This window comes from Ostrea edulis, chromosome 3, assembly GCF_947568905.1.
Source record: "Ostrea edulis chromosome 3, xbOstEdul1.1, whole genome shotgun sequence".
Classification (NCBI taxonomy): Eukaryota; Metazoa; Mollusca; class Bivalvia; order Ostreida; family Ostreidae; genus Ostrea; species Ostrea edulis.
Window position 1 is genome coordinate 23104228 of NC_079166.1, and position 17324 is coordinate 23121551.

Consider the following 17324-nt stretch of genomic DNA (forward strand, 5'->3'; position numbering starts at 1 on the left):
AAAATTTCTCTCCTATACAGTATGGTAAGCGCTAACGTAGCTTCATCGATAATTTGCGCCGAGCAGTCTTTTAGCAGATAGAAGATGTAGTTCTTTAGAATCTTGTTAGAAACATAGGTACGAAAACGATTTGTTGTGTCGTGATAACATACATGAAAATTATATTTCTAGATTAACTCATTAACACCGATGTATGCTGATCGATAAGAATCGTGAGCAATGACATAATTCATCTTTAAAAGTCATTTATATAATCTATGAAAGAAATTAAACATAACATTTTACGGAGAATGTGCGCTATTAATCACGCCTTAATGGTAAGCGTTATGTATTGTTATTTCCCACAGCACACGTTCTCCCTGTTTGTTAATATTTCGAGGCACTTCCCACAAACATACCAGTCTGGGCAAGTCCTGCCAGCTTTTCGGTGCTAGCCCCGTTGTCGAGTAAGTGGATTCATGATGTCGTGCAGGAGAGTAGGTTGCCTTTCTGCCATGGTGATGCATATTTCTCTAAGGTCATCCACCTCTATAAAATGTATTCCAACAACATTAATTGCGTCAATGTGTAGTTCTAATGAAAGGCAAATATAACGAACAGTAATCAATCTCATAAATCCCACAAGGAATACAAAATAAAGATTTGGCAAACACTGGCTGCTGGACAAACCAGAGGTGGGATTAGGTGCTTAGGAGGAGTAAGCATCCCCTATCAATCTGTCAAACCCGCCGTGAGTCATATGTCTTGATCAGATGTATACTAGGGTAAATGACAATTTCATGTTTTCAATTACTTTAAAATATTGCTTACCTGTTGAACTTCACTTCTTTTCTTGATTTGCTCATCTCAACTTCATCTCTTGATGGTCCTCCTTCTCTACCTTTACCTCCCCCTGTCTCATCTGCCTTTCCTCTGCCTCATCTGCCTCCCCCTGCCTTTTCTCCCTTTCACCTGCCTCATCTGTCTCTTTCCCCTGCCTCATCTGCCTCTTCCTCGAGAATCTCTCCCCTTCCATTGTTTCTGCTCCTTCGTCTCACTTGACCTTGAACATACATCTCTTCATCGCTACTCTGTATACTAGCAGTTGTACTAGAACTCTCCTGAAAACAAAATGCCTAAGTTATTAATTTTTATTGAGACAATGGGTGCGGTTTGGGTTGAAAGGACAATGCTACAAAATCAGATGAATATCACGATTCATAGATCTTTCATTCTTTTATCACAAGTTCGACACGTCTAATGGTTTTCAATAAGTGGGTGGTGTGTCATCCGGAAGAAAGGTGATTTCTTTAAAAAATCTTCTTATTATCAATGAATGTCCATGTTTCATTTTTTGAAAACTTTCAAGATTACTCTCATTTCATCATGTCATGAGGTGTGTGTGGGGGGACCCAACATATCTTTAAATTGCATAAAGAAAATAACAAATGATGGCCATTTTCAAACGAGTTTCCAACCATGATCCTATGTGCCTCTAAGTTATCAGATTTTTAAAAAAAATATTCTACACAACAAAGTTATGAAAATAGAATAGAACAAAGAACAGGTTTGCTAAGATGTATGACAGACGGTATACAAGCTCAGAAGTAACTGAATTTCGTTATTTTCAACCAATTCTTGGATTTGTGCATAATTGATTAATATTCAGTGTTTTGCACATGATCTACTAAATAATGTAGTCTGGAAGGTTCTTTTTCCAATATATACAAAAGATTAATGCAAAGCATAATACTTACCGATGTCGTTGTTTTCTCTGTAATCACGTGGTGAAAAGGCACGCGCGATGCATATGCCCTGCAAATAAGTTAACCGCAGATTTCCGAGATTTAGATAATGGTCAAGAACAAAGAACTTATTATGACAAATTCCTTCGCTTCCAGGATGAAATCAATTACTTTACGCTACATAAGTTGTTTTGTCAAGCCTTTATAGATGTTACCTTAGAAGAGAAAAAAAATAGTTCGAGTACATGTGTATCTTTAATGTTTAATTTAATTTAAACAATATTTTATTATGTATGAAAAATAAATGGATCAGGCAGCAGGCATGCAGCCTATATAAGCCTTCTCCATTTTTAATGTTTGAAATTCATGGTATGACGATAACTAGAATAATTTATACTATAGTCCCAGTACACAGTTTATAGGTATTCAGGGGTATGTTATTGTTGATATTAGATTAACAATCCAATAGGGAATGACTTCCTGACAATTGTTGAAAATTTCGAATGCAATTTCATTAATCATGCAAAAATTATATAGGGGAAATTCGTTTCCCATCACGTATCTATTTAATATTGTCTCACATCGTTTTATTTAAGTCCATAATTCATTTGATCTCATTTGATTTCATTTGAGAGATATGATTTATGAGATTGATAACTGTTTTCTTCACCTTTCATGTAAGTGAAGTGGAAACCGAATACCTGATGCGCTGGAAAATTTCGCGACTCTTGTGAATTATGTCTTGTGAAACGATCTTCCTTTATTGCCATGTACTTACGAGTATGCTTTTACATGTAGGTAGTGGTAAAGAAATATCCAACCAAAAGCCTCTGTTTTGATGTAAAATGAATATAGAGGGAGGCAAATGATGTGTTGATTCAATACATATTATGTCTTTTAATACACATGAGGTGGTACTAGCAATTCTCTGCTATTGTCTAAAACTTTTTCTGTACAAGTTTGAGTACAAAGAGGGAAAGGATTGATTAAATGATTATTTGTTGTTGAAAAGTAAATCAGGTGTCCAGTGTGTTGGGAGATAAACATCGTATCAAATATCTAACCTAATCTTGAAATCTGGACTCCATCAAAGGAAGAGATAAGTTCAAATGTAGCCGGCAATGTAATCTGCGTTGATATGAAATTTATTTCGCTCTCACTGAATATAAAAGTTTCAGAAAAAAAACCGTAATGTGGCTTACCCAATATAATTACTTTACGGAGACATCCGACCTAATACGACAGTATATTGTACCGTACAAACATGACATTGCCAAAAAGTGTTGCAAAATGATAAACAATGTGGAAGAGTGTCGTAAATTTAGATTTAATGATGAATTAAAACGGGAAGCAGTCATGAACTGTATGCATTACGCTAAACAAAATATGAATCGTCGAATAGAAGATGGTTTCATCATAGAATTGAGCAACTACATTTTAATTGAATTTTAATTAATGTTCAGTAATATACATGTAACCAAAAATCAATAAACTACACCAAAACAACCGTTAGATAATATTTACGAACGATTTAACATGACGATATAATCGTAATCTTCTTAGGGTCCGAAAAATGAGAATTCGTTATCATTCCAATAACTACCTTATGAAGGGACCCCCCTTTTAAAAGACACATTTGTAACATGTGATTTTGACGTCTTATGTCGGCTACTTGGAAACGGGACTTTCACTTTTGTCTTGCTGAATATAATTCAATCGATAGAAGGGTCAAACATCCTCTTTGCTATGTGAGCACACCAAGCTACTACAGTGTTAATAGGAAGAAAAAGATTACATGCTGGGAATTTGATATTGTTATATGAAATCTTGATGAAATAAAAGAAAACAAAACAGAAGTTATAATCAATATTAATGAAATTTTCTGACAAAAAAGTCCCTCCCATATTTGTCATCATCCGTTGAAACAGTTTGTTAATCGGACATGGATCGTCAAGGCAAGGTAGCTAAGCTTGAAATAGCATCGGGTTATTATTACGTCACAATATAGCATTTTTGTGTGTTGTTGACGTTACGATAATATTAAAATTTAGAAGTAAAAATCAACGCTGACTTGAACCATTGTGTCTTCATTCACCTACTCCATATAAAAAGACAAAGATGGATGGGACTTGTGAACAATGGATGGTTACTCCTCGTAGACAACTCATCCCACCTCTGATGTACCCCAGGAACCGTGTTTGTCCTACTGTTAAGTCTGTATTCTTTATGAGGTTTATGAGATTGTTTATTGTTGATTTTCTGCATTTTTCAGCGGTCCCATATCTCTGTCTTTCCATCGTAATCTAACTTTCATTATGACAAGGTTTGATTGAAATGAATTTAAATAGAAATCAAATGGTTTTGTTTTGAATTTCAACAATTTGCTTTATTATTCCATAGATAAATATTGATATACTCTATACTAGAAACAAATATAATGAACAGTGATCCTACTCACAAATCCTATAAATGATACAAATTAAGAGCATCAAAACACAGACCCCTAGGGAAACTGATCGTCGAATCAGATGCCTAGAAGGAGTAAGGACCCCGTTAGACAAAACACATACTGTGAGTCCTATATCTTGATCAGATAAACATAGTCATCCTTAACTAAAATCAATACGCAAACAATCGAGACTATTAAAACCCTGTGTAAACGTTTTTTGTCAGTGGCATGCCTTGACCTAAAAATTGGTCAAAGAAAACGAACACCAAACAACATCTTCATGAAATGCACCATTCCGATTTTTCATAAATAGTGTCTGCGTTATTTTCAGTTCCATGTTGAAGACTTTCAGATCCTATTAAAGGTGTTTGGAAAAGGAGTAAGCATAGACTATTAAGACGATAAACTCCAAAACACCAATTGCGACAATGCTCATGAATAAAACCGTTTTTGTTTTAAATTCAAAATTATTCCCACGATTTTTAGTACATCCATCGCAGGGTCTTCCTATTATCTCTGGGGGAAAATCCTAAATATTTCAAGAATTTACTCAAACTGTTTTAAAGAATGGAAGGTATATATTCGCCATCTTGATACTCACCCGTCTGTTTTATAGAAGTCATCATGATAGTTGTCCTCGTTGGTGTCTGATGTCCATTCCTTGAATCTATAACACATATTAAAGATATGTTCACATCAAGTACATATATATGCTTTCTGGGCAGATAAATAAAAGCGATTGTTAGAAATGACAACAATGAATAACTTGCCAATTGTGCTGCTAGGTGAGCATCCGTAAGTAAAATTACAAAATTCCTCAGCACAACTGCACGTCATCTGACAACGATCACCATAATTTGGAAATCGACACGGGATTTCACATATATCACCAGTATAACCAATCGGACAGACTACAAAAAGTATTGACCATCATACACAGTGTTCATTTGTATTTGAGATGACAGAACAGCATTGGTATTGCTTAACGTTATACTTTTTGTTACACAAAAGTTCTGAATAAGGATATATATATATATATATATATATATATATATATATATATAAGAGAGAGAGAGAGCGAGAGAGAGAGAGAGAGAGAGAGAGAGAGAGAGAGAGAGAGAGAGAGAGAGAGAGAATAATTTTCATGTCTGGTCATCTCAATAATGAAATATGTCATTGTAATTAGAAATATGAATGCCAAAACAAATTCCTGTAAAAGACACACAAGAGGTCCACAGATCTTATCAGTCACCTGAGTACTAGTTAAAAGTATCACTAATCCCAAGGACTAAATATCTAGACAAAATACTATTCAGAATGTCTAAGCTAAATTCTGATATTATAGATTTCATTGAAAGTAGATACTGACGGCAAACTAACAACTCAACTGTATGAGAAACAGGATGATTTCAGCTTCTCCATTGTCAACTTCCCATATTTATGTAGCAATATTCCATTATCACCTGCATATGTGGTTAAAACCTCTCCACTGATTCGATACACAAGAGCTTTTCTTCCTATTGTCAGTTTTTAAATCGATGAAGGCTACTGACAAACAAATTGATGGTACAGAATTTCCAACAGTCTCGTTTGAAGTCAGCATTTCTATGGTCGTTATAACGATGTAGTTTGATAATACACGACGGACGACGCACGAAGGACGACGCACGACAACGGACGCAGACATATTGCAATATGTCACCTGAGTGACTCAGGAGACATAAAATATAAGTCATTGAATATAAGTAATATCATTAATTCCTTTCTATATTCGTTAATCTGAATTAAAATTGGACACGGGTATCATTAGAACAACGAGTATCATTAAAGGAGATCTGAATGCATAATTTAAAACTGCACTGCAACATTCAGTAGACAAACATGTGAGGTAAATAACTCAACTCGCAAGAAAACTTGATATTAAGTTGTGCATCTTCTAAAGATTAGACTCGTTGGTTTTCATAAAACGATACAACATTTGTCATTAGAGATTTTAGTAAGAATATTTGTAGCTGGAGTTTTCAAAATGGTGTTTTCTTATACCATTAGTTAAATCAATGTGTTAGAAACACGCACCTCTACATCCTGTGATGCTGTCACATTCTTTTTCTTTACAAAAACACATCCCCTGACAAGCTTGACCGAAGCTGGGATATCGACACGGGATGCCACAGTTCTCTCCAGTGTATCCTGGTAGACATTCTACAAGAAATTGTAAAGACAATACATTACTAATAAAGAAGGCAAGCTATCCATCGATTCACCCACTGAATCATTTCTTCCCCATCAATATATTTCTCCAACCATTTATACATTTGTTTACTTACCAGTTCTTTCTGTTTCCTTTCTACAACATAAATTACAGATACTTATTGAATTGAACTTTTTTTTTCAGATTAAAAAACCTGAGGTAAAAAACATAACAACATCAAAAATGAAAACAAAGAGATTAAAATATAAAGCCAGTTGATGTTATATCTAAATTACATCTAAAAATTAGTACATGTACTTACATAAAATCAATATCACCAGAGTGGATTAATTTTACATGCATAAAGCAAAATGCTAAAAGTGCATATGTACTAAAGATCATTGCTAGTTTAAATAAAAAATTCCGAATTGATTGAAAGTCATCTTAATCTATCAAACGTAAATGGATACTAATGTTTGTTTTTCGAAAACGTTTATAATAAAAGTGATCAAAATGCATATTCATATCACACGAGAAACAGGTGTGCACGTCATTTAAAAATGTACAAAACGGTGACAGTTACTTTTATAATATATTTCCTTGTCGTAAAAGTATATGTATCCCAAATGGTTTGCCATTTGAGCAAACGTTTGAGAGCATTGCTGAAATACATTTGAACCATTGGACGCTTGCTAAAGTTTATCAACAATAATATTGCGCTATGTTAGTCGGAGAGAGTAAAACGTTTAGATTAATATCAGGATTACGCGGATCTCAGAGCCATATCATTGTGCCATAACAATGTACCAGACATTGGAGTAACTCAATAGTCCCAAACAAAGCATTTAAAATTTCCATATTTGAACACTTTCTGATTGTAACGAAAGGTTCGGAGATTCTTACATTTTGATATACATGTAATAAAACGAAACTGAAAATACCATAAACCGAGTGAAATAAATATTAATTTGGTACTAAGTGCTCAGTGTATAAATTTGAATCACCAATACAATATTTCATATAATTAATAATCTTTATAATTACAATAGATAGTTCATGCTCGCTATAAGACTAGCCTAATTTTAGCGTCATATATGCTGACATATTTCCAATGACGTTTATATTTGAGTCACGTTTTTTCTTGTAGCCAGTAAATTTTGAACCTCGTGGATTATCACCTTGATTGAATCAATTATTGTTAAAGCATATCAAATAATCTCCAACTCAAAATTTTGAATTCCTTGATTCATTTTTGTTCAAAAGTGACAAAATTGTTTTGCACATAACGACAATAAGAGAGAATATACATTTGATATACATGTATATACTCAACATTTCTGTCACATGCAAGGTGAAGATAACGAACAGTGATCAATCTCATAACTCCTATAAGCAATACACAGTAGATAGTTGGGCAAACACGGACCCCTGGACACACCAGAGGTGGGATCAGGTGCCTAGGATGAGTAAGCATCCCCTGTTGACCGGTCACACCCGCCGTGAACCCTATACCCTGATCAGGTAAACGGAGTTATCCGCAATCTAAATCAGTGTGCCAAGAACGGCTTAACAATCGATATGAAACACGTCAGACAGCATTTGACCCAATGCGAGGTTGTATTGACGAACTAGATCGTTATAACGACCATAGAATTTGCGATATACTGACTTCAATCGAAACTGTTGAAATAAATAGAAATAATTCGCACTGTCGTGCACATTGTAAATTACATGTCAGATTCAGAAAATGAATGTGTAAAATATTATATAAATTGTTTTGAAAGTTGTGTGTTTTCACTTGATACATATAATCACATTCATTTATAGTGTGTATCAAAATTGGTACCGTATAAGTTTTAGATTATGAACCCTGGGTCGAGGCCTCTGCTGGTAGACTGTAGTCCCCGAGGGTCTCTACATCCCAGTAGCTAAGTACGTCATTACTAGCTTGAAAATACGGATTTATATTTAATTGCTGTTGTAAAATTTAAAAATTCATTTCAAAATTAAGGATTATCTCCCTCACACATAGCTCTTATCCTTAAACGAATTTGACTCCACTTTTTTGGCACACTGTTTTTGCCTATAATAGCTCTAAAACCTCATTGTTATTTCGGATTTCAAACATTTCGGTTGAGCATCACTGAAGAGACATAATTTGTCGAAATGCGCATCTTGTGCATCAAAATTGGTACCAAATAAGTTTTACATATGGAATATAGGAAATATATCAATGGAAAAACTATATATTATGTATCAATAAGCAGAAAATGTAAAGAAGAAAAACTTGATATACTCGTAGATCTCTGTAGTACGGTCATAAGAGGGTAACGCCGCACGTAGAATAAAATCTACCCACAACCCCTATTTCCATGATAACACTAGATGAGGATAGGTCAATTTTATGGAATGATTATAAACATATATATTTATGATAGCAATTATGGTATGTAAATATAATATGTGTAAAAATTAAAAAATGAATTGATAAAATCATTTCAAAATATCAGAGGGTTTATAAAATAATTTTGTTTTACGTATTCGTTGTACATTTATGAAAATGCATTGACTCTGAACGATTTGTGAGACGACAGCATACTCTATCATTGTCTCCCAGATAAATTATTTCCTTTTCCTAAAATGAGTCTCTGACTAAAGTGACAGTTTGTCCTTCGCATTTTTCAAAGCATTTACACATTTTTGCTGTTGTAGTTTTTTTCTATACATTTGAAAGGAAATATATCATGTTTCGTTCGATTTTTCTTGTTTGTTTTCTAATCTACATTTCATTTGTATTTGTATACTTTACAAGTAATGAAACATCTTACTAGATTCAAAAGTAAGGTTTTATCATTCTTGTTATGATGAAAACCAATTGCAATTGTTTTCCATTATATATTGGCATTCACAACATTTTGAACAATACCCCATATATGAGCAAAATTTTGTTACATGAAAGACAAAGATAACGAACAGTCATCAATCTCATAACTCCTAAAACCATACACAACAGAGAGTTGGGCAAACACGGACCCCTGGATATACCAGAGGTGGGATCAGGTGCCTAGGAGGAGTAAGTATCCCCTGTTGACCGGTCACAGCCGCCGTGAGTCTTATATCTTGATCAGGTAATTGGAGTTAAAATAAGTGTGTCAAGAACGGCCTAACAATCGATATGAAACACGTCAGACCTCATTTGACCCAATGATAGGTTGTATTAACAGACTAGATCGTTATAACGACCATAGGATTGGTCAAGCTTAACTGTGCATTGTTTTCGTCTACATTTTTGCAATTAGCATCAATCATTTTCTATAATTTTACATTTCTTCAGCATCTTTATGTTACACAATCATAAACTTTGATCATGTCATCCTAGTAAATGAATTATAAGAGTCTGTTCATCAATATTTGAGAAAAGATTTAGAGGATAAATATGTGAAAACTCTCAAGTATGCTGCACTTATGTCAGATACTTACACTTTTTGTCATGCAAAGAATGTTTTTGGCAAAGTCCCAAAATAGTAGTTTATCGAAACCTTCAGAGTGCTTCAGAATTTAAGTCTTCTCTTTCCTTAAAACCGCAGTCTTCACACCAAAGTAGTTCCATTTTCGGTTCAATGTCGCGACACTCTGAATGTGTCTCTGGTAGTGGGGTGATTCGTACGTAGTTATTGTAATACAAAGAGTAATCTAATTTGTAATGTTTTCAAGTGCAAAATACATTACCTTGAGAAACCATAGTAACATGCTTGTACACATTTAGAAATGATATTAGAGCCTGTGTTTGACTCTATTCTTACACTCCTAATGTTCAGAGTTCAAAGTCAGGTTCTATTAATTTTATGAAGGATTAAAACAATTTTTCTCTAAGGAATCTGTTTCACTCAATTGGTCTGATGAAATTAAACCTGGCCAGAGTTTGAGAAATATTTTGATTCGATACGCAACTTTTAAACAAGGTGATACTAGATGGGGTTTCAAACGTCTCGTATAAACTCAGCATGTCACAAATTCTAAGATTGTTACGAATGATCTAGTTTGCCTATCAAACCTACCATTGAGTTAAATGCTGTCTGACGTGTTTCATACCGATTGTTATGCCATTCTTGACACACTGATTTGATTACGGATTATTCTCTTTCCCTGATCAAGATATAGGGATAACAGCGAATGTGACCGGTCGACAGGGGATGCTTATTCCTCCTATTCACTGATCCCACATCTGGTATATCTAGGTGTCCGTGTTTCCCTAACTCTCTATTTTGTATTCGTTATAGGAGTTATGAGATTGATCAATGTTCATTATATTCACCTTTCATGTAATTATATCCTAATATTTTGAACTATAAAACTAGAACAAAGACAACAGCAACAAAAAAGATCAATGATAACCCGCTGCCTCATCTGGATTGAATTGTATACAATCTTACTCAGGAACAAACACGCCAAGGAACAATCGAACAAACTAAGCAATAATGATAATTTAATTTTAAAGTATCATAAAACATAATGATTCTGTTTGTAATTTATTGGGATCATATGAATTGTGGATTAACATATATAACAAAGTGCATGGTTACACAAGTGAGTTCACGTACACAAACATTCACCCTACGCAGATACACAATGGATCAATATTTCAAATGATATTCGTGTCTTGTGCAATGCATATACGATTGCACGGACACGTCCTATTTCAACAAACAATGCTTTGATTTCAGTTGGCATCATTGATTTCTTTCTTCCTTATGCTCCCTCTGAATTGTTAAGGATAATTAATAAACAATATATTGTGAAGAAAATCAATGCCACACATGCCATTCCTATTGTGCCACGAAGTAGTCTGGATTTCCTGCCTCTGTTGGCCCCTAACATCTTTTCATCACACTGGTTATCTAAAATGATGGGTATGAGAATTATCAAAAGCGCCAACAATGAAATCAAATATGGTTATCAAATGCACCAGATATGTCGCCAACAGCACGAATGAATCACTGTTCATAAAAGATGCCTAGGTTTTGTGTATTATGAGAGTCTGATGCAATACAATTACGAGTTGATTCATTATTAGGCGAAGTTCTTATGATATTCATTTTTGGTATTCAATTTGCTTCTTTTTCTGCGAATATATCGGTTTTTGTGTGAAGTTGAAATATTTAGAGTGAAAGGCAGTGAAACGGGAATGATTTGTCATTGACAGGTCTTTCTGAGAATAATTGACTAATGTTCGTGTTTCTTATCGACCTGACGTGTAATGTTTTTGAACGGGTTCATGTTGATTTTATGATATTGTATTTTTGCTTTCGGTGATAGATCTTATCATAGTGATGAAAATTATGAATAATTCCTTGTGCATTGTTGATAGCGTACATCATTAATGATATGAATCATATGGAAAATGTTTTTATACATACCAACAGGCTAGGATGACAAAGAAATAAGAGCTTTCTCACTCGTTACCATCTTCATTAATGGCTATCATATCATTAAAGCTACATTAGACCTTTATACAATGAGTAAAGCAAACATGATGTTTCGCAAAACACCGAAGTTTCGAGACGCATTGTGTATTTGTGCATATACAACGAACCTTAAGATATTGAAATATTTTAAAGACCCGAAGCGTACTACTCTGCACAAGAGGAAAAGTTATGTTCTCAAATAGAACATTTTGTTCGAACTCCATATTGTTATCTATCTATCTATCTATCGTTCTTAAAAAAGAATCCAGTATTTGATACAGTAAATACATCCAATAATAAAAGTCAAGAAACTCAAAACTCGAATAACATTTCACTGTTAGCGCTTTCGGCTTTAATGCCTCAATACCTCTTCACACAGTTATATATATATATATATATACATATATATATATATATATATATATATATATATATATATATATATATCGTTTATATATATATATATCGTTTAGATCCTAGGGGTAAACGTAAGGTTGGGTGTTATAATTGTTTGTTTGTGCTTTATATTAAATATTCTATACAATTGCATCGAGAGATCCACTCTCCTTATAAAATATCTTAAACACTGAATGACACAGCGACTGTGTGGGATTGCATCAGTGTGTATAAGTAGCGCTTTAGGAGCATAACAAAGCTTCCTTTAAAAAAGGGAAGTCGTTGTGGCCGAGTGGACTTACGCACTGGTTTGACAATCTTGCTAGGCGGTGGGTGCCGTAGGTCGCTGGTTCGACCCCGGGCTGGGGCGAAAATTTTCAGTACCTAGTTGTGATTATTTAGTGCTTTATATATTAATTAATTGATTTTCACATGTATCGTTTAGATCCTAGGGGTAAACGTAAGGTTGGGTGTTATAATTGTTTGTTTGTGCTTTATATTAAATATTCTATACAATTGCATCGAGAGATCCACTCTCCTTATAAAATATCTTAAACACTGAATGACACAGCGACTGTGTGGGATTGCATCAGTGTGTATAAGTAGCGCTTTAGGCGCATAACAAAGCTTCCTTTTAAAAAGGGAAGTCGTTGTGGCCGAGTGGACTTACGCACTGGTTTGACAATCTTGCTAGGCGGTGGGTGCCGTAGATCGCTGGTTCGACCCCGGGCTGGGGCGAAAATTTTCAGTACCTAGTTGTGATTATTTAGTGCTTTATATATTAATTAATTGATTTTCACATGTATCGTTTAGATCCTAGGGGTAAACGTAAGGTTGGGTGTTATAATTGTTTGTTTGTGCTTTATATTAAATATTCTATACAATTGCATCGAGAGATCCACTCTCCTTATAAAATATCTTAAACACTGAATGACACAGCGACTGTGTGGGATTGCATCAGTGTGTATAAGTAGCGCTTTAGGAGCATAACAAAGCTTCCTTTTAAAAAGGGAAGTCGTTGTGGCCGAGTGGACTTACGCACTGGTTTGACAATCTTGCTAGGCGGTGGGTGCCGTAGGTCGCTGGTTCGACCCCGGGCTGGGGCGAAAATTTTCAGTACCTAGTTGTGATTATTTAGTGCTTTATATATATATATATATATATATATATATATATATATATATATATATATATATATACATTGTATATATACAGAGATAAATAGAGAGATCATATAATTGCACTAGGTTTTCGGATGGTGAATAGAGATCATATGTAGGTATTATCAAAACTTACCTAACAATTTTATAGAAGTCCTCGTGATAGGTGTCGTTGTTAGTGTCCAAGGTTCAGTCTTTAATTCTATCTCAAATATTGATCGAGATGTGTTAGATATGTGTTTATGTATGTATGTCGATAGGGGATAGCTGTCATAACTTACCATCTGTGTTGCTAGTTGAGCATCCATGTATTTGACTACAAAGGTCTTCAGCACAGCTGCACTTTAGCTTACAACCATTACCATAATTTGAAAAACGACACGGGATTTCACATTTCTCACTAGTATAACCAATCGGGCAGACTACAAATATATTATTCTTAATCAAGATGAAATACATGTTATTTACGTTTGCATGCGTACCATTATCATTGATATACACTAGTGTCCCAAATCACTTGATGTTATACACAGATAGTAAACATGACGAAGAAATTCAAAAATGAGGATTGACAGCAATGATGTTGACAGATGGATATCTGAAGTCTGAAATATTATGATTTTTACACATCCTTATTTATCATTCTTAAACAAATCTTAGTTGGTAAAATAATATCAATGAGTGTACTAAAAAAGATAAGAATATATCATTTCGGGAATGTTTTGCAACATACAGTACACATACTTGTTATGTTTAAGGCGTTTGGTATTGTATAAGTCAATTCAACTCGTGCAGAGGAAACTGGATATAAAGTTGCAACGCCTTCTAAAATAGAAATAAGCTTTACCTTGGAAACGACCCTTTGGAAACTATACATGTTTTAAACATTCGTTAGTCAATGATAACTTCATGTTGTCTTTATTTGTTACTAAAAATTTGTAAGTTTCCTAATTGTCACATTCTCATGCCAATAAGTAGGTCAATATTCAAGAAACGTAAACCTTTACACCCTGTTCCGCTATTACAGTCTGACTCCTTACAATTGCATTTCTCTTGGCAAGCTGGACCAAAGCTTGGGTATCGACACGGTAAAGTACAGTTGTTCGTAATGTACCCTGGTGGACATTCTAAAAGTATTGTAACTAGAATATTTGTATTATTAACAAACGATGTACATGCTTTCATTTTATTCATGTTTCTATACAATCATATCTTCATTCATCGATCTATGTATCCTTCAATATATGTATCCATCCGATTAATTTTCTTTTTATGTCTCCATTCATTCACCAATCCACTCGCTCACTCATTGGATATCCGATTCCTTTACCCATCCATTTCTCCATCTCTATCCATTTATCCATCTCCCCATCCTTCCATTATTTTTTTCACTTACCGATTTCTGCTTTCGATCTACAAATTAATTCATTTGAATTTAATTTCTAGGATAAGATACAATGTTAGGAGACACGTTATGTTGTACGACATTTGCAATGTTATGTCTAATCTAAAATCCTACGTTTTACTTGCGTGTTATCAATTTCACCACTATATATGAACTTTACATGGATTAAAGAAAACGCTGCGGCCAAGTATAAGTTACGAGTCATTACTAGTTCAACTAAAATTTTCCCCACTAATTAAAAATCATTTTCATCTGCCCAACATATATCAATTCTGATTTCTTTTTCAAAATTTTTTACCATAAATAGAAATATCTACTCATGTCAGACAAGGAACATACTGCTCACTGTTCCTTATCTGCAACATTTCACGTAGAACAAATTGATTTGAAAATGTTCAAAATGTGGTCTTTAAGTAGATATATGGCTCATAGCAGGTTTGATCAGTCAACAGGAGATGTTTATTCCATCTACGAAAATGGGTTCACCCCTCGTCTGTCTAGGGAATACGTGTTTCCTCTAATCTTAATTTCGTGTTCTGTATAATAATCAAGATATTGATCACTGATAACTTTTTCCTCCGGATGATTTTCCTAGATTTGCCTTTATTTTCATAATTGTCTTCGCTTTCGTAAAGTTCTTCCATCTACCTTCTACATTGTTAGTCTTAATAACTGATATTTTCAGAGCATTGGTAAGGGTATTGGACCTTTGAACCTTAGTAAACGTTTATCAAGAATAGCATTATAATTCATCATGATTCTCTGAGAGAGGGAGCATTGGGGTCCAAAAAGAAAATTCATATTTTGATTGGCATACGAAAGATTGCGTAGTTGAGGTAAAGCGTTGGTCCTTTCTACAAGCTATATGTATAAATCCGATCCTATACGCGTACTGTGATGAGATAGAAAACATAAATGAAACTCCCACATAGAATACAAATTAAAATGTTACCAGACACCCCGGAGGTGGGATCAGGTCCCTTGGAGTAGCAAACATCCCCTGTCGACAGGTCACACTCACAATGAACCCTATGTCTTCATTAGGAAAACAGAGTAGTCCGTAGGCACAATCAGTGTGCCAAGAACAGTCTAAAATCGATATGAGACACACCAGCTGGAATCTGACCAAATGATAGGTTGTATTGGCAAACTAGATCATTATAACGACTATATGATATTCGAAATGTTGACATTAAACGAGACTTTTGAAAGCCTATAACATCAACTTGTTTGTCAGTAGACTGTCTTGATTAAAAAACTGATCATACGTTGAACAATCTCCTGTATTGAACCAGTTAAGAAATAAAAATTTCCAATAACATATCGAAGTACAAACCGGATATTAAGAACTATGTGTTGTCTTTTATCTACACTTCACAGGGACATATCGAATCGAAATATGAATGAACATGATTATCATTAATATATAAACGTCTTCGATATACCTATATGTCAAGCTGAAGGCCACATATATTTCTTCTCATGTAGAAGCTTTTGTATAAACTTTGCTTCATAAGGCTATAAAACAGGTCAGCTAACAAAGGGGTACAGATCGTGGGAATTACAAAAGTCTGTCGGAAAACCTGATCATCAAAGACTACGATGTTAGCATCGAGGAACTCCAGCATATTTTTTTTTTCAAGTCCTGAGTACATCTGCGTGGAATCAGAGTAGGATTTAAGGAAAATAAGTTTTTGGGATGACTGATCACTAGATATAAATATTTCCTAGATAGGACTATTTGCGTTGTCCTTTTTTTGTTGTTGAAGAAGCAAGTGTTTATGGTGTTAAGTCTGGTCTCTAATCTATGTAAATACTAGGATGCTTTGTCACATGTAATACTTTTTTTCTTTTCAAATGATGTGGATTCATCTGCTCAATTAATCTGGGCTAAAGTGTACTTTAAGATTTTTATCAAAACTTTTCATTTTATTGAGTAATAGTTCTCACATTTCAACATAGTCCATTCACTTTGGTAAAATAACAAGAACATCTTACTTACGATAAAGATATACAAATATGTTCCAGTTAACGATACATTGTTTTAGTCCCTAGTGTTTATATAAGTGAAATTCATTAGAATTTTCAATTGGTGCCTTTGAACGATTTAGAAATAATGATATTATCCTATTTGCCAAAATATAACGTAAGGTATCAAGCAAACACTTTATTAAACAAATAACGAACTGGTTTGGGATTTAATTCAACTATTTAAATCATGTATCATTAAATAAGAAGTTTCAAAATTTCAAGTTGAATACATTTTTCGATACCTTGAATGACTTCCTGAATGACTTCCTTCAGGAAAACGGATAACATCTTTTTGAACATGAAAGGTATATTTGTAAAATTCTTGGATGCAAGGCGAAGATATCCCACAAGCAATACAAAATCGAGAGTTGGGCAAACACGGACCCCTGGATATACCAGAGGTGGGATCAGGTGTCTAGGAGGATTAAACATCCCCTGTCGACCGGTCACACCCGCCGTGAGCCCTATATCTTGATCAGGCAAACGGAGTTATCCTTAGTCAA

The 17324-nt window shown here is 34.3% G+C and overlaps 1 protein-coding gene across 1 annotated transcript; it reads right to left on the bottom strand.

Moving 5' to 3' along the window:
- Positions 1 to 10835: 10835 nt before the first annotated feature.
- LOC125673798 (cell death abnormality protein 1-like) lies at positions 10836 to 15941 on the bottom strand. Its single transcript, XM_056157587.1, has 4 exons — positions 14387 to 15941; positions 14130 to 14210; positions 13667 to 13807; positions 10836 to 11262 (listed from the first exon to the last, which is right to left on the bottom strand). Exons 1-4 carry the CDS (start codon positions 14577 to 14579, stop codon positions 11114 to 11116), a joined length of 564 nt encoding a protein of 187 aa, XP_056013562.1. The 5' UTR covers positions 14580 to 15941; the 3' UTR covers positions 10836 to 11113.
- Between the last annotated feature and the right edge of the window lie 1383 nt (positions 15942 to 17324).

Excerpts from the sequence above, each read along its gene's own strand:
- LOC125673798 (XM_056157587.1), bottom strand. The coding sequence starts at position 14,579 with ATGAATAAAATGAAAGCATGTACATCGTTTGTTAATAATACAAATATT. Across the intron at positions 13,808-14,129 it reads AAACGCCTTAAACATAACAA|TCTGCCCGATTGGTTATACT; the intron begins GTATGTGTACTG and ends ATATATTTGTAG. Across the intron at positions 11,263-13,666 it reads CTCAACTAGCAACACAGATG|ATAACCAGTGTGATGAAAAG; the intron begins GTAAGTTATGAC and ends CCATCATTTTAG.